Here is a 20,897-nt window from a genome sequence, read left to right on the forward strand (position 1 = left end):
ACCTGCTTAATGACTAAAGACACCAGAATCAGTCTCATTATTTTATAGACACATTATATTTATTCAGAAAGGTAAGTATTTCATAGGTAAAAAGTGAAGCTAACATTTTAAGATTGGGTAAGTTTCATGTTACAGAATATAAAGATGAAAATGGATAAAAAATTATTATGAGGTACACACATTAGAATTTGACTTGCTCAGTTGCCTCTTTGATTGTGCCTCTACCTTTATCGAAGATAATTATGTGATTAAGTATTAAGTATCATAACTAAGCTGCTATGTGGAATGGACAAGTGAAAATAGGTGGGGCATTCAAATTATTATATATGAGCTCTTCTGACTTCAGAGTAAAATTTGTGTTGCTCACTCCTAGCTTCCGAAAGTGAATAAATACATAAAAGATTAAAGGAAAATAATTTCACTTAAGGTGATCTTTTCATTATAAACTATACTGAAAAGAAACAAAGTTGGCCAAAATAGGATTTTATATATTCTTAACTGATTTTTAGGATAAAAATTAAACCATTTGCTCAAATCAAAGTGATTACATTATAATGAAATGTTCCATTTGTAACAGCTAATAATTTTTAGACTCCACCTTTCAATTTATTCTGAATTCTCTCAGTGGCAATAAAGCACAACTCTTAGAAACAGTAACCTTCCAAGAAACTCATCAAATCATAAAAATGCTATCCAATCTACAAATGTTACAAACTACTGTAATGACATGGTTTTATGTAAACCGACCTGGGTCCATATGGAGGGGAAAAAGTGTGACCAAAGAAGTGTCTATATATATATTCATCCAACTTCTCAAATACTCCATCATTATCTACTTGATATTCCTTCATGTTTCTAAGATAATCTTTAACATCATTAACAAAGTCAGTGAAGAGCTTCTGATCATGTATAAAGACACCATTTAGGAAAAACTTATTGATGAACTGATTAAGTTCGTTCCAGTGACAGAAAGTATCCAGTTCTTTTAATATGTACCTTTGAATTATCGGTCTAAATTCATCCATCCTTATAGGATTCACCACTGTGTTAAAAAGGCTCATGGACTCTTGTTGAGCACAATCAAATACACCAGAACAAGCCTTTCTGAAAGAATGAGAATTGTCTCTACAATCATGCCCAGGACTGCATTTCTTTGAATTTGTATTTTTCCTGAATTCTTTAAAGTGAACTGGCTTTTCTTTCCTTCCATCATTTTGCATAGTAGGGCCTCTATTATGATGGTTTTCTGTAGGTGCCTTATACTGTGGATGTAAATAGTCACTAAAAACTGTTCTTGCTTTTTCAGCTGCTTCTTTTGTAGCACCAAATCTTTTATTACCCTTTTCATCAAAGATATTCTTGGTGGTATCTTTAAAATGTCTGAAAGTGGATTTAACTGAGTCTGAGAATTTTTTCAGATTTTCCTTCACAGCTTCTTTAGCCTGCTTAATTTTCTCTTTGTGATGCCTCACAAACTCCTTGGTAGAATTCTTCATGGCATCAAATGTTTCCTTAACTGAACCCAAAAATGTTTCCTTTGACTTATTTTTAGCCCTGTGGTTTCCTCTGCCCCCTTTCTTTTTTCCATCCGTTTCTTGTTTTCCACTTTGATCTTTCGCCTCAACATACAATCTTTCCCACAAATCAGAACGCTGCTGTTCGAAGGTTAGCTTCTGTTCCAGCTCAGTGAGTCTTTCCCGTAAGACTGCTATTTCCTTTTTTTCAGTGTATACATTGGGAGAATCTGACTTGCCATGTAACTGACTACCACTTAACTGCTGGAGTTCCCCCCTTAAAGCCGTAGTTACTAGTCGTTCTCTCTCCAGTTCCCCCTTTAGCATCTTTGCTTCTGCCAACAGAGTCTCTCTTTGACAAAGAAAGCTGTGTTTTTTCTGCTTTTCCTCTTCCAAATGCTGCTTAAGTTTCTGATTTTCTCTAACTAATTCAGTACTTGTCCCTTTATCTTCCAATATTCTAATCTGTTCTCTTAGTTTGTTTAACTCTTCCTGTAATGAGGATAAGGCCTTTTCTTCCTTCTCCAGAGATATTCTTAAATACTGATTTTCTGTAGCAAGGTTCGTTTTCTGAGTTTCAAAGGACATCTTCTCTGCTTCAGTAAGTGTCCAACACCTTGCAAGATTTTCTTTCAATGACTACGTTTTTTTTGAAAGAGAAGAAATAAAATGTCAAGAGCTTTAAAAGCTGAATTTAAATCTTTTAAGATATAATAACGCATAAGCTTTTGTGTCTTGTCTTCTACAGAGACCACCCCGCCCCAGGTAGTATTTTCAATAGTATAAACACTGGGAAATACAACGTTCATATGCAAGAAAGCACAGAGCAGAGAGCTACATCAAACTGAGAACTACAGCATGGTGGAAGAATTTTCTTTTTTTTGAGACGGAGTCTCGCTCTGTCGCCCAGGCTAGCGTGCAGTGGTGCAATCTCGGCTCACTGCAACCTCTGCCTCTTGAGTTCAAGCAGCGACTCTCCGGCCTCCCAAAGTGCTGGCATTATAGGCATGAGCCACCGCGCATGTCTGGAAGAACTTAAAAGACAGAAAGTTAGCTACAGCTTGCAGGACTAAAGGTTTTTCTGAATTGGGAAGAGAGATTACCTTTTACAAAAGGTAAAATTATTGGCCGGGCGCAGTGGCTCACACCTGTAATCCCAGCACTTTGGGAGGCTGAGGTGGACAGATCATTAGATCAAGAGATCGAGACCATCCTGGCCAACACGGTGAAACCCCATCTCTACTAAAAACACAAAAATTAGCTGGGCATGGTGGCATGCGCCTGTAGTCCCAGACACTCGGGAGGCTGAGGCAGGGGAATCGCCTGAACCTGGGAGGCAAATGTTGCCAGTGAGCCAAGATCGCACCACTGCACCCCAGCCTGGTGACAGAGCGAGACTCCATCTCAAAAAAATAATAAAATAAAATAAAAAATAAAAGTAAAATTACATCAAGAGCTGACTTATGGCTTCAAAAATTGTTTGTACTCAGTGTACACTTCAAAGAATGAAATTCTAATAATCTTAGTCCTATTTGAAACATTTTGGTCCTATGCAATTAACATTTCTAAGTAAGTACAGATAAGCCATAAATTCTATAAGCATGTTAGAGGACAGACTGAATCTTGAACATTTATAACTAACTTATCCAATTTTATGTAAACTTTTGAAGTGACTGTCACCCAGATTACAGCAGTTCTGTAATCTGTATAATTAATATAACTCTGAAGATTAATCTATAAATTACTATAACTGAAAGTCAGCACCTGTGGTAGAAATCATGGTCAATTCGGCTTATAGAATTTTTCTGCTTCGATAAGGGTATCCTTGACTGATTTGAATTTTCTTTCAAACATATGCATTAGTAACAAAATTTAACCAAAAACAGTCAAAATTTAAACAATGTGGTTCAACAAGTTCTTACAGCATTATCCATCCAGTTAAAAATATCTTATGTATAAATCTGCAAAATGATACTTAAATTTGGCTTAATGTATCACAAACGTTATGGTTAGACCAGTCAATTACCTGGGTTCAGAAACAAGCAAAAAAAAAACAAAAAACAAAAAAAAAACAGTCCTTTAAGAGAATGACACTATTTTATACTTGAAAAATAACTATCTGAAATGACTGCTTCACTTTCTGGCTCATTAATCTTCAGAGAACAAATAAAGATTTAAAATTTAATCACAGTAATTTCATCTGCTCTACCTGTATGAGAGAAAAGAAGTTTCTTCTACCCAAAAGCAGTGGACTGTGGAGTAGAAGAGACCGATACACTGGTGTGGCATACTCTTGAAATGCACAAGCACAGGAAGCCACAGGATGAAAGAAGAGTACAGCATTCCTCATGCAGTAAATATGATGTTGATATAAGTGATTGAAAAGCAGATCCTGACCAGGTCTTCCAAAGAGGTTCAACATCTACCTGATCCACACTTAACAGCTAGAAACAAGAGATCTGCAAAAACTGACTCACTAGGTAGGCACAGTGGCTCAATCCTTTAATCCCAGCATTTTGAGGCCAAGGCGGGAGGATCACTTGAACCCAGAAGTTCCAGAATAGCCTGGGCAACATAGTGAGACTCCATCTCTATGAAAAATTTAATAACAAAGTTGGACATGGTGGCATGTGCTTGTGGTCCCAGCTACTTGAGGCTAAGCCAGGAGGATTGCTTGAGCCCAGGAAGTTGAGGTAGCAGTAAGCCATGATCGCACCACTGCCCTCCAGCTTGGGCAACAAGAATGAGACTCTGCCTCTTAAAACAAACAAACAAAAAAAAACAGGCTAAGTGCAGTGGCTCATGCCTGTAATCCCAGCACATTGGGAGGCTGAGGCAGGCAGATTACCTGAGGTCAGGAGTTCAAAACCAGCCTGGCCAACATGATGAAACCCCATCTCTACTGAAAATGCAAAAAATGAGCCAGGCATAGTGGAGGAAGCCTGTAATCCCAGCTATTTGGGAGACTGAGGCAGGAGAATCACTTGAACCCAGGAAGCAGAAGTTCCAGTGAGCTGAGATCACCCCACTGCATTCCAGCCTGGGCCACACAGCGAGGCTCCATCTCAAAAAAACAAACAAACAAACAAATCCAAACCCAAACCAACTACAAATTCTCTCTAGAGATTTATGCGTGGTGAGTTTTCCAAAAGCCAATGTTATCCTATGGAACCAGAAAACATTGTGGTGAAGAAAATGGCATCTTCTGCCGGGCACGGTGGCTCAAGCCTGTAATCCCAGCACTTTGGGAGGCCGAGACGGGTGGATCACGAGGTCAGAAGATCGAGACCATCCTGGCGAACACGGTGAAACCCCGTCTCTACTAAAAAATACAAAAAACTAGCCGGGCGAGATGGCGGGCGCCTGTAGTCCCAGTTACTTGGGAGGCTGAGGCAGGAGAATGGCGTAAACCCGGGAGGCGGAGCTTGCAGTGAGCTGAGATCCGGCCACTGCACTCCAGCCCGGGCGACAGAGCGAGACTCTGTCTCAAAAAAAAAAAAAAAAAAAAAGAAAATGGCATCTTCTAATAAAGGTAGGAAAACTGAACTATTTATAATTAACTTCATAAGTACCTCCCTGTGTCTACAGCCATACCACCCTGAATGCGCCCAATCTCCTCTGATGGCAGAAGCTAGGCAGGGTCTGGCCTGGTTAGTACTTGGATGGGAGAAGTACCTCCCTGAAAGATACAATTTAGTTACAAAGTAGTATTTTTGTCTTTTCAAGAAATATAACCTGTAAGGGAAACATACATAAATTAAGTGTGAGAATTGGGGGTGGAAAAATGGAGGAAAAAAACAATAAATAGCTTACTTTTCTTCCTTTTCCTTTTTTTTTTTTTTTTTTTGAGACATGGTCTTCCTCTATGGCCCAGGCTAGAGTGCAAGAGCGTGATCTCAGCTCACTGTAACCTCTGCCTCCCAGGTTCAAACAATTCTTGTGCCTAACTAAGCCTCCAAAAATCTGGGATTACAGGTATGTGCCACCACAACCGGCTAATTTTTGTATTTTTAGTAGAGACAAAGTTTCACCATGTTGGCCAGGATGGTCTTGAACTCCTGGGCTCAAACAATCCACCCACCTCGGCCTCCCAAAGTCACCAACTTTGGGAATTTGGGAAGTTGTCACCACGCCCAGACACAGCTTACTTTTCTACCCTGAGTTTCTCTCTACATCCTTCCTAGGGAAAACTAGATAGGAAACCAGCCATTTTGCTGATCCTCATAAACTTCCAGGGGTGTTGGGGAATGACACAACGGACAGTACAGTCTTGTGAGACAAAATCTAGATGAGTTATAGGCAGAAAAACATAACATGCTCTCCCTTCCATCAGAATAAAAAAAAAAAAAAAACACAATGAAAAGGAATGGCTATGTCCCCTGATCAAGAGAAGATCTTAGAGAGGCTATAAAACCACAACTCTCCTCTTTCCCTTCTGCCAACTGAAAATGTCTGCTTCACTCTGAAAATAATGCTAATAAAAATATCTATATACACATATAAAATGTCACTTTTAAAAGATGTTAACTATAAAATAGCAGCTAGGGATAAGAGTTCTTAAGTCAAATCCCTGGAATCAAATTAGCTCTCCAAAACAAAACAAAACAAAAAAAGGCCGTGGCCGGGCACAATGGCTCACACCTGTAATCCCAGCACTTTAGGAGGCTGAGGTGGGTAGACTGAGGTCAGGAGTTCGAGACCAGCCTGGCTAACATAGCAAAACCCCGTCTCTACTAAAAATACAATAAAACTAGCCAGGCGTAGTGGCGCACACCTGTAATCCCAGCTACTTGGGAGGCCGAGGCACAAGAATCGCTTGAACCCCGAGGTGGAAGTTGCAGTGACCTGAGGCTGCACCACTGCACTCTAGCCTGGGCAACAGAGCAAGACTCCATCTCAAATAAATAAACAAACAAACAAACAAAAACAAATTAGCTCTGCCAGTTGCTACCTTGGGAAAGTCCCTTAACCTTTCTAAACCTCTTTCCCACCTATGAAAGTTAATAACTGCTTAATTCCCATGTTTTGAGAATAAGAGAAATACTCTATATGGTGCACTCATGACTGACTAGGACACTGTAAGTACCCGTATTCAATTCAACAATGATCTGCATTATTTCTGATTTACTAATCTGCACTACTAAGCACAATAAGCTCTAAGTAATAAGCACAATAATTACTAACAATTATTTTAAATATTTGTTAGTGGTACATACCTTATAATCAATGAAAGATTCTTGTTCCTGTTGACACTGGGAAAGATAATCCTTCATATCATTCAATTCATCTTCATGTATCTTTCTGACTAACTGTTGACGCTTCTGAATCTGAATTGTGCCTAAAATAAATATTTTTATTAAGGGTATGTAACATAATTATTATCATTCAATGTTTTATTTATTTTTAAACATTGGTAATCTGCATATAAGCTATGTAATCTTTTTTTTTTTTTTTTTGAGACAGAGTCTCGCTACGTCGCCCAGGCTGGTATGGTCTCAGCTCACTGCAACCTCTGCCTCCTGGGGTTCAAGCAATTCTCGTGCCTCAGCTTCTCGAGTAGCTGGGACTACAGGCAAGCGCCACCATGCCCAGCTAATTTTTTGTAGAGACAGGGTTTTGCCATGTTGGCCAGGCTGGTCTCAAACTCCTGGCCTCAAGTGATCCACCCACCTTGGCTTCTCAAAGTGCTGGGATTACATGTGTGAGCCACTGTGCCTGGCCATAACCTATGTGATCTTAATTTCAGAGTATCATCAGCATTTCACCATTCTTTAAAAATTCTGATTACATAAAGAATAAGTAACTAAGGCTGGGCACGGTGGCTCACGCCTGTAATCCCAGCACTTTGGGAGCCAAGGCAGGTGGATCATTTGAGGTCAGGAGTTCAAGACGAGCCTGGACAACATGGTGAAACCCCGTCTCTACTAAAAATTAAAAAAAATTTTTTTAAGATAAGTAAGTGAAAGCCCATGATCATTCATCAGATGATGGTGAACATTTACGTAATATAAGTAAGGCCACGTAGGCCAGTTTTTAAAAACATTTATTTACATATACCCAGGAACATTTAAGCAGTTCACTATCTTTTGTATTAAAACACACAGGCCCGCCCATATGGCTCTAACCAAGAGAACAATTTATGTAATGTTCTTATCTTACTATATTGAAGGCACTCAGCTTTGTTGTTTTGGGGGTTATCTTTAAGTACAAAAAGTGTTTCAGCCTCCTTTATACAGAGAAATGAACAAACCTTGGTGTTTTTTCACAGGTCATGAAGTCAATAAGGAAAAATGAAAACCTTTTTTTTTTTTTTTTTAATATTTTGCCTAAAGGATACAACAAAGCCCAAAAAGTACAGCACAGAAAATAACTGGCTAATGGTGACTGTGCACCATTCTCAAAGCCAAATTTGTTAAGAATTCTGCAATGGTTAAATCTGTACTGGAGTAGCACTGTCCTTCTACCAACAGTGATAAAAGAATCGGACAGGCGTGGTAGCTCACGCCTGTAATCCCAGCACTTTGGGAGGCCAAAGCAGATGGATCACCTGAGGTCAGGAGTTCAAGACCAGCCTGACCAACATGGAGAAACCCTGTCTCTACTAAAAATACAAAATTAGCCAGGGCATGGTGGCACATGCCTGTAATCCCAGCCACTTGGGAGGCTGAGGCAGGAGAATCGCTTGAACCCGGGAGGCAGAGGTTGCGGTGAGCTGAGATCATGCCACTGCACTCCAGCCTGGGCAACAAGAGCAAAACTCTGTCTCAAAAAAAGAATCTTAAACCAACTAGGATTCTTCATATTTTCACCCTAAAAATCAAAATGTTACTTTACTGAGACATGCTGTTCACATGCTTCATGTATGGGGGGAAAAAACCACGAAATCAAAAATAAGGCAAAATGCAGTTAGCTACCTTAACATTACATCTAAGTATAGATACTACAGAATTTTACAAAGAAAGGATGCAATGATCGCTATTTCTTCCCTTACTGATATAAAAATTATTTTAAATGTCTTCAATACATCTTGAAAAATACTAAAAACAACTTTTGCCAATTTACAGATAACGGTTACATATTCTAGCTATGGTATTCTGTGTTAGAATTCATTTCCTCTCTTTAGATTTCCCAATTTATAGAAGCATGGCAAGCTTGTTTCAAAACTACTCAGAAGAATCCCCGATTTTTTCACATGTTGAAGGAAATTTATCTATAGTTCCCAGAGTAACAGAAAACTTCTGCAATTTCTGTTTCAAACTGCTAAGAAGATTAATTCCTTTGCCCACTGGAAAATAATCTAAAACTGTGTTGGGGTCTGAATTCAAGATAGTATAATATAGCACATGCTTGATTACTGTCTTAATGTAGCCTTTTACAGTATTACTGACTAATCACTTGGGGGTTTTTCCTGCACCTTCGGCTGCCTAAAGTGTTATCCTCAAGATACAATCTTTGGCCTAGTCATGTCTACAAATGCTGCCTATTGTACCATGTTGCACCACTGTCAGATTTTGCTATCACTCCTATTAAGAATTCCAATCTACAGATCTAGTCTTAACTTCTCATCAGAGCTTCTAATCAACACATCCAGCTGCGTAGGGGGCCTCTTTGTAGGGTGGGGGGGGAAAAAAAAAAATCAAACCTCAACACCTGCCCCAAACCAAACCAAACTGTGCTTACCATCTATTTATCATCTGGCAAAACTTCCCCAGTAACCCCAACTCCAAAAGTGAAGCAGCTAGCACATTTCCTACAATTTAATAAACTGCCATTATTTTCCATTATTCCTTCAATGTCCCTTATTCCATTCTCACTGTTATTCTAATCGTCAAGGTCCTCCTCACCAAATATCCAGATTACAGAACTCCTAACAACTATTTTACATTTTCCCATACCACTTTTTCCACACCAGCAAAACGTTCCGGCACTCTTTTTCTCTAAACTGATAGCAGGTTACTCAATAAATCAAACTTTCCTATCGATTCCAAGATGTTTTACAATATACAGTTGACCCTTGAGCAACGTGAGTTTGAACTACATGGCAGGATGCAAAATCCAATGGCAGGATGCAAACCCCAGGTATATGGAGAGGTGACTTTTCGTGTATGTGAGGTCCGCCGTCAAGGGACTTTAGTTTGTATGGATTTTGGTATGGGTGCCTCCTGGAACCCATCCCTCATGGACATCAAGGGATGACTATAACAGCACCCCACCCACTCCATTATTTCTAAATACCTACTCTGCTATAGTCCAGGCAGTCTTTTCACTGCTCCCAAACCCAAGATTACTTCTTCCTCAGGTTATCAGATTGTCTATTGCTGGAATGTTCTACCTTCCTTGAGTCTATCATAAACTTACTATGATTAGACACAATTTAAATCTTACCACCTCTATTTCTTCACCAGTCCCTGATATGCAGTAGGAGCTCAACGAATATTTGCTGAATGAATTTAATGTTAAATGAAAAAAACAAAAACAAAAAACAAAAAAACAAGGTGACTCCGAGAATAGCCCCAAATGCAGAAGTCTGTCTGTTACATACACTTACACTCAAGACCTTGGCCATGCCTCTTAGACCTATAGTCTTGCCTGGGTTTCTTTTCTTTGGGTTTCTTTTCCTTGGCCATGTCTATTGTGTTGAAGGACATTCAGAGTCCATTCAAGGGCACATCACTTTTGACTACAGCACAGAAGAATCTTGGAGTACAAATCTCCTATTTAAAAAAATATTTTAAAAAATCTTCTCCTGTTCAAATCATTTCTCCTTGAGGAGCAATTGTATCACCAGCCAATAAACGTCGGTTGAAATAAATGAATTGAACTATTTAAAAAAAAAAAAATCTTACCACCTCTGGGATAATTCAGTAAGTGTATGCTTCGAGCTGTAATTCATTCTGTGCTCTATAACTTAGCATCTAGATATCTTGTTATATAATAGTCTGCCGAAGAGCCAGGTAGTCTATCAATACTTCAAGCAACTCAAGGAGAAAACTAAATCAATTGAACTCCATTGATGATTTGGAATGTTGATAGTCACAAGTAAATGTAAGAAGAAAGACTGCTTCATTCATGAAACTTTTTAATAAAACTTCTGAAAGCATTTTCAGATGGAGTACACTGGAGTATACTGCTTTACTATCCTTAGTCGTGCTAGCTTTCTCTTCCCTGCAGTGTAAATCTGCCAATTCAAATTTGTATGGCACCAAGGCTGACAAATGCAGAATGATTCAATTAGTAGTATGGTATTGTTAAATTATTATAAAGCAGGCCAGGCACAGTGGCTCATGCCTATAATCCCAGCACTTTGGGAGGCTGAGGCAGGCAGATCACTTGAGGTCAGGAGTTCAAGATCAACCTGGCCAACAGGGCAAAACCTCATCTCTACTACAAATACAAAAATTAGCCAGGTGTGCTGGTGGGCACCTATAATCACAGCTACTCGGGAGGCTGAGACAGGAGAGTCGTTTGAACCTGGGAGACGGAGGTTGCAGTGAGCCAAGATTGCACTGCTGCATTCCAGCCTGGGCAACAGAGCAAGACTCTGTCTCAAAAAAAATAAAATAAAATTATAAAGTGAATGAATGACTATGGGATGCAATGACTGACTTCACGGTGAATGGGAAATTCAAAATGGCTCTGAAATCAACTCCAAAGAATGCTGAGATCAGTGCTAAAATTTAAAAATGTGATGTCTTGCTAGGTGTGGTGGCTCATACCTGTAATCCCAGCCCTTTGGGAGGCCAAGGTGGGCAGATCACCTGAGGCCGGGAGGTCGAGACCAGCCTGACCAACATGGAGAAACCCCATCTCTACTAAAAATACAAAATTAGCTGGGCATGGTGGCAGATGTCTGTAATCCTAGATACTCAGGAGGCTGAGGCAGGAGAATCACTTGAACCTGGGAGGCGAAGGTTGCAGTGAGCCGAGATCATGCACTGCACTCCAGCCTGGGCATCAAGAGCAAAACTCCATCTCAAAAAAAAAGTGATGTCTTTTAAGTAGTGATTTGGAAAAGTCATTTAGGTTAGGTCTTGTATGTTAATTAAACTAATCTCATTACCATAAGGCCTACTTCATAATGTATTATCCAGGCTTTTCATATTCCGAAAAGGCTAATATGAAGTAAAGGACAATGTTTTATTAATTAACTATTAAGGTAAATTTTACTAATAACCAAAATCCTACATAACAGAGAAGTAACTTCTCATTTTGAAAGCACTCCTGTAAAATGATCTTTCTACAAAATATTCAAAGGTCATGTAAATAGTGAAGTTTTAATTTGGATTAACACTTTAAATCACTATCCAATTTTTTTGAAGAAAAAAAGATTAAGATAAGATCTTCTCCTTTGTTACTCTCATGTTTACCTGTGGAGGGAAAATCATACTCAAATACATATTGATTAATTTGTTTCGGCTAGTCTATAAAGGTAAATATATATTTCCAATCAAATCTTATTACAACAAATTTCAAGAAAGGATACAAATAATAGTATCTCAGTATTAAATTCAAGCAGGCATCCATCAGAAATCTAAATACATATTTTTATTAATATAAATACAAGAAACACATCTTGCAAGCTCTGACTTTAAACAGGTATTGTCATCATTAAGTCTATTCTAACATTACACTATGTTGAATAATAAACCTTTTCCACAAATCCACATAGGATACATGTAATTCTTCAATCTTTGCATAAGAAATACATTTTTCCAAGGAACTAGCAAAATGAAAGTTAGACTGTGGATTATGCAGGCAAAAAAAACCTAAAAGTAGTTAATATAAAGCAAGCTAAAATTCGGGAATTTGACAAGATCTAAGACGTTTCCTTCTAAATTGTCTCTACCCCAAATTCCAATACAACAAAGAGTCAAAGTTCAGGTTTCAAATACTCCAGTCACTGTACAAATACATACCTTAAATAAGAGATTCAGGCCAGGCATGGTGGCTCATGCCTGTAATCCCAGCACTTTGGGAGGCTGAGGCAGGTGGAGCACCTTAAGTCAAGAGTTCAAGACTGGCCGGGCACGGTGGCTCACGCCTGTAATCCCAGCACTTTCGGAGGCCAAGGCAGGTGCATCACAAGATCAGGAGATTGAGACCAGCCTGGCCAAGATGGTGAAACCCCGTCTCTACTAAAAACGCAAAACAATTAGCCAGGCATGGTGGCGGGCACCTGTAATCCCAGCTACTCAGGAGGTTGAGGCAGGAGAATTGCTTGAACCCAGAGGTGGAAGCTGCAGTGAGCCGAGGTCGCACCACTGGACTCCAGCCTGGGCGACAGAGCGAGACTCTGTCTCAAAAAAACAAACAAAAAAAAGTTTGAGACCAGCCTGGCCAACATGGCAAAACCTCATCTCTACTACAAATACAAAACAATTAGCCAGGCATGGTAGCAGGCGCCTGTTACCCCAGCTACTCGGGAGGTTGAGGTAGGAGAATTGCTAGAACCCTAGGGGTGGAGTTTGCAGTGAGCCAAGATCATGCCACTGTACTGCAGCCTGGGCGACAGAGTGGGACTCCGTCTCCCCAAAAAAAAAAAGAGAGAGGTTCAATGGGTGAGGCTCCTAAATGAGAAAGTAAAGTAACACCAATGGAATACCTTCCTCTTCTCACCCAAAAGGCATTTAAAGGCTTTGAATTGATAAGATGATCAACATATATAAATAGTATCAATCATAATAAAGAGCAAAGTATAAGAATAAAGATGAAAACCTCTCAATTCATGTGAATCACAGAAACAACAATGAAAGTTATAAAGTATGATACTTACATGAAACCTCAAAGTAGAAATAATGAACACTTACTATTTCTACATTTCAAATATAACCATTTCAACTGTGATTTAAATAATCTTCCTAAAAAACTCACACTTCAACTTAGTTTAACTATGATTCTAAATGTAAATGATTTCCCTCATGGTGAGCATTTCAGATTTTTAATCTTCCATCTTTTAACTTTAAAAGAGTCACAAATATATGTGGTTATTATCTTTACATTTATTAATAACTACTACCTTATTTAAATAAAAAGATTTGTGAGATAGGCAGCACCCACTTCCCGAATGAGAAAACTGAGGCTCAAACAGGCTTCAAGTTTTCAAGGCCATATATTTAATAATGGCACTGAAAACATATCCCGGGATTCCTCACTCCTAAGTGCCTCTACACTATCCCATCAGGTTACACATTTTTGAATACTTACCATAGAAATGTCCAAATCCCATGCTGATTGCAATCACCAAAGCAAGTATAACACACTTATTGAGACCACTACTGAACTGACGTTTACTCAACTCCTTAGAAGGTTCGGTTTCTTGTTCAGCAACTAGCCGGTCTTCAGATTCTGAAGTAGAAACAGTCTTCTTCCTAGCACGGCGTCGTCTAAAGGCAGGGCTGGGCTGGTTACTGGTTTCATCACTACTTGATTCATCGTCACTAGGCTGAGATGAAAATACTATTAAGAAAAAAGTTGACATTTAGCTATTCAAAATATTGGAAATGCTTTCCCAGTAAAAATTATTTAGAATAATCAATGCCATCCCTTACATGCCTTTTTACACGAGACAGCCAAAAACAAAAACCAAACAACATAAACAAAAACACAGGTTTTCAACTCATCTACATAAAGCCAAAACATAAAGCATTTCAAATGTGATACACAAGAATCTGTTCATCATATTCATTTGTGCATTGAGAGCCTATCTCTGGTTTTTTTTTAACCCTCCTCGCCTTATAGTTTACACTATTAGAATAATCCTTCATTCTCATAGCCTCAAGTTTCACGGTTGGCCAGGAGCGGTGGCTCACGCCTGTAATCCCAGCACTTTGGGAGGCCGAGGCGGGCAGATCACCTGAGGTCAGGAGTTCAAGATCAGTCTGGCCAACATGGCGAAACCCCTTCTCTACTAAAAATACAAAAATTAACCGGGTGTGGTAGTGCACCTATAGTCCCAGCTACTTGGGAGGCTGAGGCAGGAGAATCACTTGAACCCGGGAGGTGGAGGTTGCAGTGAGCCAAGATCCTGTCACTGTACTCCAGACTGGGAGACACAGCATAACTCTGTCTCAAAAGAAACAAAATTTCATTGCTATTACAGGTATAAACAAGTATTATTTCTGGAAAGAGAAAACAATACTCTCTGTCTCTTCATTCAGTTTCAAAGAGGTAACTGAAGTGCAACTGTTTAAGGAACACAGGAAAGTACACAAGCATTTCTTGTGACTTATAAAGTAAAGTAACTACCAAGTTTCCTTGGGTGTATCTGGTCTCTAGTTTCATTTCTAACCTGATTAGCCCACGATCAAGGTTCAAAGCACTCTATTTTAACATAGGTTTCCAGAAGTCAGATGAGTCCTTCCCTTCGACTGCCACTCTTACTAGAAGGTTATTAATTTTACCCTCTAGTAAATATGTCAGCATGAGGAAGTGACACAACAGCTATCTCCGATATTAAGGACTATTCTGATGCTGCTCCTATATGAAAATAATAGTAGAGAAAAGCAAACTGGTGGGAAAAATCTGCACAAGAAATCCTAAGTCCAGGAAACAAATTCCCTGGAAAAATCACCTTCAGTTTTTTCCGAATGCATTAATTTCTTAACACGGTTCCATATATCAACAAACTGTATGTTGACACAGAAGCTTCGATTACTCAGAAAAATTTCCACAAGCTACTTAGAGGAAAAGCACTAAAAGGAAGGATAAAATATGAACTTGAATATAAAGAGCTCTAAAACAACAAACATTCATGCTCCAGAAAAGCAAAAACAGTTTGTCAGAAGACAGGATATCCATGCCACAGGAAAGCTGGTGATTTAGGTTAGGCAATATTTTTCAGAGATGGATCACGGAGGATTCAGTTCACTTTCACACTTACAACAATAAACACAAAGACAGAAGGCACTACTGAAATGAATGAATATTCCTAATATTTAGTGATACAGATGCCACTGAGAGATCTTTTTGGTCATGACCCTTATGCCCATCATGTATATCTGGTTATTCTTGATCACTAGTTTTTCAAAGATGCCGTCGCCTCAGGTGTGAGGTTATATTTCTTGGACAAAGAGAAAGAAAGGAAGACTTAAACAAAGCATTACATAATACAAAGGCATTCATGATCATGGTTAGAGTATTTAAGTCAGGTTTTCTGACATAAAATTAAGATAGGTAAATGTAGAAACAAACCATCTGTAAAACTTCTTTAAATAAATGTTCAATTCTACATTAACATTGCCTTCATTACATATTCTAACAAAACAGCCTAACCCATATTAATATATTCATGTCCTTATCTAATGCTTCCAACTTTTTTAACCCGTACATATAATAGCTAAAATATTTTGATTTTTAACTTCTTTTAAAAAAGCTTAATTTGGCCCATAGATGCAAGCAATGCAAAGGCATGCAATAAGCTTGGCCAGTGCCTTTACAAGAGATTCTGAACACCTGTTTAGAGTATCACAGATGACAACAGGTATCTTTAAAGCACTCGGTAAATAGTAAATGTGACTAGGCACACTCAGCTCTAGAGAAGCTGGTCAGAGTTAGTCACACCACCTTGGAAAGTGAGTTGGCTAGGAACATGGTGTTTCAGCTGATCATCCCATCCCCATATGCACTCAGGAATCTTCCACAGCTTCTCCCACCACCTTTCTTTTGTGAATAAACAGGAAAAAAAGATGCATAAAGCTATATTATAAAGACTAAAAAGAAAAAAAGAATTAAAAATACTTAATTATCACTTAACATTGCTATCGTACTAAATTAAAATATAATAATCATGCCTTCTTAAAAACATACACAATACAAACTCTACACTACCAACTTTGCTTTTTGTCAGGAAAGAGAGTTCGTATAGAGGAAGCAGGTAGCGTTCTTAACCCAACAAAACCTACACTGCCACAAGAATGTAAGTCAGGAGAAGAAAAAACTGAAGTTGAAATCTTTAAGGATGAAGAAAGGGAAAGGAAAAAACAATTAAGTAATGGCTATAGCACAAAATTAACAAACCAAAAGGGAAAAACAAAAACTCTTTTTTTTTTTTTTTTTGAGACAGAGTCTCCCTCTATTGCCCAGGCTGGAGTGCAATGGTGCAATCTTGGCTCACTGCAACCTTCACCTCCTGGGTTCAAGAGATTCTCCTGCCTCAGCCTCCAGAGTAGTTGGGATTACAGGCCCGCGTTACCACAGGCAGTTAGTCCCAAGTAGCTGGAATTATAGGCACCTGGCTAATTTTTGTATTTTTAGTAGAGAAGGGTTTTCACCATGTTGGTCAGGCTGGTCTCAAACTCCTTACCTCAGGTGATCTGCCTGCCTCAGCCTCCCAAAGTGCAGGGATTACAGGCGTGAGCCAACGTGCACGGCCCCAAAACAAAAACTCCTGCCAACTGGTTTATATGTAGTGTTTTCAGTATAGTCCAAAATTTCGTCTTTAAACATTTGGTTTATTGAAACAATATCTTTAGGAGGAATAACAATGGGTAAAAAGATAATTAATCAAATATTCCTCTTAACTCAGTCTACAAAAATCTCAAGAAGTCAGAATTCAGAAAGAAGACAAAAGAAGAAGGAGCTTAGAAGTATGCAACTTCCTGAAAAAAGTTAACTATATATAATCTCTTTCTTTTTTTGAGATGGTGCTGGGATTACAGGCATGAGCCACCATGCCCGGCAACAGTATGTAATTTCTTTTATGTCTATGTCAGTTTCTTATATATCTGACCATTCTGTAATACTCCAGCTTCAATTTGACTTTTCTGGGCCATGAACATTATGGAATTAAACCAGAGGCAAGAAAGGAAGGGGGCAAAAAAAAAAAAACTACCTGAATACAACACAAATTCCAGAGTTTAAAAAAATAATAAAATTTGATGACCAACAAGGATTCTAAAATCAATTACGATATCCCTCCCTAAATAAATATACTATGAATGCTATTCTAACAAAGGCTGAATTTTCCTCTGACCACCAAGAATGTCACCTGAATATTCAAATAGCTGGATAAAGTGTTTTCAAGTTCATGTTTATAGGCAAACCACTGATATACTAGCTGAAAATAACTTCTCATTAAATGAGATAGCCAAGAATCTTTATTTTTTTTTTATTTTTGAGACAGGGTCCTGCTCTGTCACCCAGGTTGGAGCGCAGTGGCGCAATCTCAGCTCACTGCAGCCTCAACCTCCCAGGCTCAAGCAATCCTCACATCTCAGCCTCCCAAGTGGCTGGGAACACAGGCGCATGCCATCATGCCTGGCTTTTTATTATTTGTAGAGATGAGGTCTCGCAATGCTGCCCAGGCTGGTCTCAAACTCCTGGGCTCAGGTAATCCACCTGTCTCGGCCTCACAAAGTGCTGGAATTACTGGTGTGAGCCACTATGCCCAGCCAAGAATCTCTACTTGACATTTTATTAGCTAAACTGGAATGACAGAAATTATATTGTCTGATTCTGGTTGGCAAATGTAAATATTAAAGAATGGTAAAATCTAAAAAAATTACCTAAAATAGATACTACACGTTTCCTGTTTTTCTGTCAAACTAGGAAATTTTTACAATCACTAGCAGTGTTTCAAGTTGTCTCTGCCATCACTCACCCTTAGTTATAATTGTGGGTTAGTAACTGATATTTCCAGGAACTTTATATTTACATACTTATATCACATTAAAAGATGTTATACACACTGCTAAAACTGAGCTGAAGCATAGTGGAAAGAAATCAAGCAACTCACACTTTAATCTCTGAATGAGTCTGTCTGTACAACGGGTATTGATTGCACTAAAAATTTGACTTAACACTAGTGACATTTTCATCACAGAATCTAAAACAAAAGCTCTGAAGGTCAGGAGCTTTGGGAGACTAGCTGTATTGACAGCACCTTGAACACTGTCTGGCATATGGTAGGTACTCAATAAATGTTTGTTGCATGATTAATAATTGAATATATTTGAAGAAACTTTAATAAGAATTTTTCTTTCACTATTTCTATAATACAAAATGTATACTACTGCAAGCAAAAATATTAACATCCCCAATTTCCCAATCTAAAAAGCACCAAATGAATTTTGAAGCATTTGTGATTTTAACAGATCTCACTGAAGCAATTTTGCCTTCTATTTAATGGCAAAAGATGGTTACTGTTATAGCAAAAGATTGCTATGCTCCAGAACAGTCTAGGAAAACACTAGGTATTAATAGATTTCACACACAAAATAGTCTTGAGTTTTACACAAACATATTCAAAACTAGAGACTAAATTATTAGGGGTAGAAAAAAAGCCCTTATATAAAATGTGGTCGTACATGTCTTTATGTCTCTTATCAGTGTATTCTTACCAGTTTCTGGCTGACAGAAAGTATACTGGCTGCTAGAGGAAGAGCCCATGTTAAAGTCCTCTGAACTCTGTGCTTCTTCAACAATGACAACTTCTTGATTTCCAATTTCTTCTAACTTAGGTGGCTCAAGGGTGACAATATCAGAATCATCACTGGCAGTTCCAATATAGATACCGTCTTCAGGTATCTTTTCTTCCTCTGCCTGAAGAACCATAATTTTAGAGATGGTAAATCAACAATGATTTAAGGGCCTTATATTTTCGTAGAATACAACAGTGCTAAGTATTATAGTAATCTGAGTTAAAATAAAAGATACGATTCCTCCCATTAGTAAAGAATTACACAATAGTAGGCTCATCATATAGCTTGAGAACACTATCAGATCCCTTGACAACTCTCAGAATTAGATCAGACCACCGCGTTCTCCTAGTGGGCTGCAGAAGCTGAGAAGCCCACCTTTGCTCCTCAATAACCACAGAAAAAAGAGTTCATTTCTCTCACGAGTTCCATGGGTCTATTCGAGCACAACTCTGTAGCGTGGGAGCCCAAAAAAGACTCACTAAACTTTCTGGGTTATGTATGTAATAAACTTCAACAGCAGTATCTTGTACTGAATGTGTCTGAAGGTGTCCCCAAAAATTCCTAGGCTGGAATGTAATCGCCAATGTGATAGTACTAAGAAGTGGGACGTTTAGGAGGTGACTGAGTTATAAGGGATCTCCCCTGGGAATATGATCAAGGTCTTTATAAAACAGGCTTCATGCAGCATCCAGCCTTTTTTCACTCATCTCCTCTTAGAGATGTAGCAACAAGACGCCATTTGGAAACAAGACAGCATGCCATCAGCAGACACTGAGGTTGTCCACGCTTTGATCTTAAACTTCCCAGCCTCTGTAACTGTGAGAAATAAATTTCTGTTCTTTATAAATCATCCAGTCTCAGGTATTTTGTCAGATCAGTACAAACAGACTAAAACACCATGTAAAATGATCATCTAGCTATCTAGTTCTATATAGAAGTCAGGTAAAACCCCAAAGGACAAGTCTTAGGTTGTTACCAAATTTTAAAACGAACCATCGTTTTAGATGTGAAACCTAACAGCTTAATTGTTCAATATAATTCAAGAATGCAATCTACTTCCAAAGAGAATTATATTAGAGGTGAAAAGATAGATCTTTAACACAATACCAAGAAATTACTTTGCTTAGATGTCTTCTAAGACATCTAACTTAGAAGTCAAAATTGCTTATAATTCAAAATAGGAATAGAATGCATAAATAGAGTTAGAGGCTTTAATTAGTACTCTAAGGATACTATTTAACATATATCCATAGAGTAAAATACAAGTTTACCTCAATTGTTGAGCTGGTTTCCTCCAAAGCTGGATAAGCAGTTTCTTCCATAAGCACTGCGCCATTTTCGCTGCTTTCTGATACAAAGTAAAGATCAATATAATTATTTCTTAATTTAAAACTCTCTATAGACTTTCTGCAGTCAACATATAATCTGGGTAGATAAAAATATCTTCCTGCCGGGCGCAGTTGCTCATGCCTGTAATCCCAGCTCTTTGGGAGGCCAAGACGGGCAGATCACGAGGTCAGGAGATCAAGACCATCCTGGCTAACACGGTGAAACCCCATCTCTACTAAAGACACAAAAAATTAGCCAGGCGTGGTGGCGGGTGCCTGTAGTCCCAGCTACTCAGGAGGCTGAGGCAGGAGAATGGCATGAACCCGGGAGGCGGAGCTCGCAGTGAGCCGAGATCGCACCACTGCACTCCAGCCTGGGTGACAGAGCGAGACTCTGCCTTCAAAAAAAAAAAAAATTTCTTCCTAATATGTTAGAGTAGATTTAATGAAATGTCACATACAATTATAGAAGTCACTCCACTGTTGCTAATAAATTTTATTTGAAATTATCAGGTGATAATTTAGATAAGAAAATGCAATTATTTAAGCTTTTTTTTTTTTTTCTTTTTTTGAGACAGAGTCTGGGAACTCTGTTGCCCAGGCTGGAGCGCAGTAGCATTATCTTGGCTCACTGCAAA

The 20,897-nt window shown here is 38.7% G+C and overlaps 1 protein-coding gene across 14 annotated transcripts in view; it reads right to left on the bottom strand.

The window, feature by feature from the left end:
* The window catches only part of LOC101014061 (cell cycle progression protein 1), a 90,282-nt gene that overhangs the window by 43,487 nt on the left and 25,898 nt on the right, over window positions 1-20,897 (bottom strand). For 7 of the 14 annotated variants that reach the window (XR_004181717.1, XM_017960634.2, XM_017960635.3 and 4 more), the window contains 6 exons: window positions 20,203-20,279; window positions 18,851-19,052; window positions 16,077-16,172; window positions 13,719-13,970; window positions 6,731-6,852; window positions 748-2,153 (listed from right to left, as the gene is read on the bottom strand). Coding sequence is in view for 13 of the 14 variants with exons in the window: in XM_017960634.2 (XP_017816123.2) it covers window positions 748-2,153; window positions 6,731-6,852; window positions 13,719-13,970; window positions 16,077-16,172; window positions 18,851-19,052; window positions 20,203-20,279 (2,155 nt within the window). In the remaining variant the exon portion in view is untranslated. The remainder of the gene's footprint in view (window positions 1-747; window positions 2,154-6,730; window positions 6,853-13,718; window positions 13,971-16,076; window positions 16,173-18,850; window positions 19,053-20,202; window positions 20,280-20,897) is intronic. The other 7 variants (XM_009210218.2, XM_021940582.2, XM_009210220.4 and 4 more) reach the window with 2 other exon arrangements.

This window comes from Papio anubis, unplaced genomic scaffold, assembly GCF_008728515.1.
Source record: "Papio anubis isolate 15944 unplaced genomic scaffold, Panubis1.0 scaffold59, whole genome shotgun sequence".
Classification (NCBI taxonomy): domain Eukaryota; kingdom Metazoa; phylum Chordata; class Mammalia; order Primates; family Cercopithecidae; genus Papio; species Papio anubis.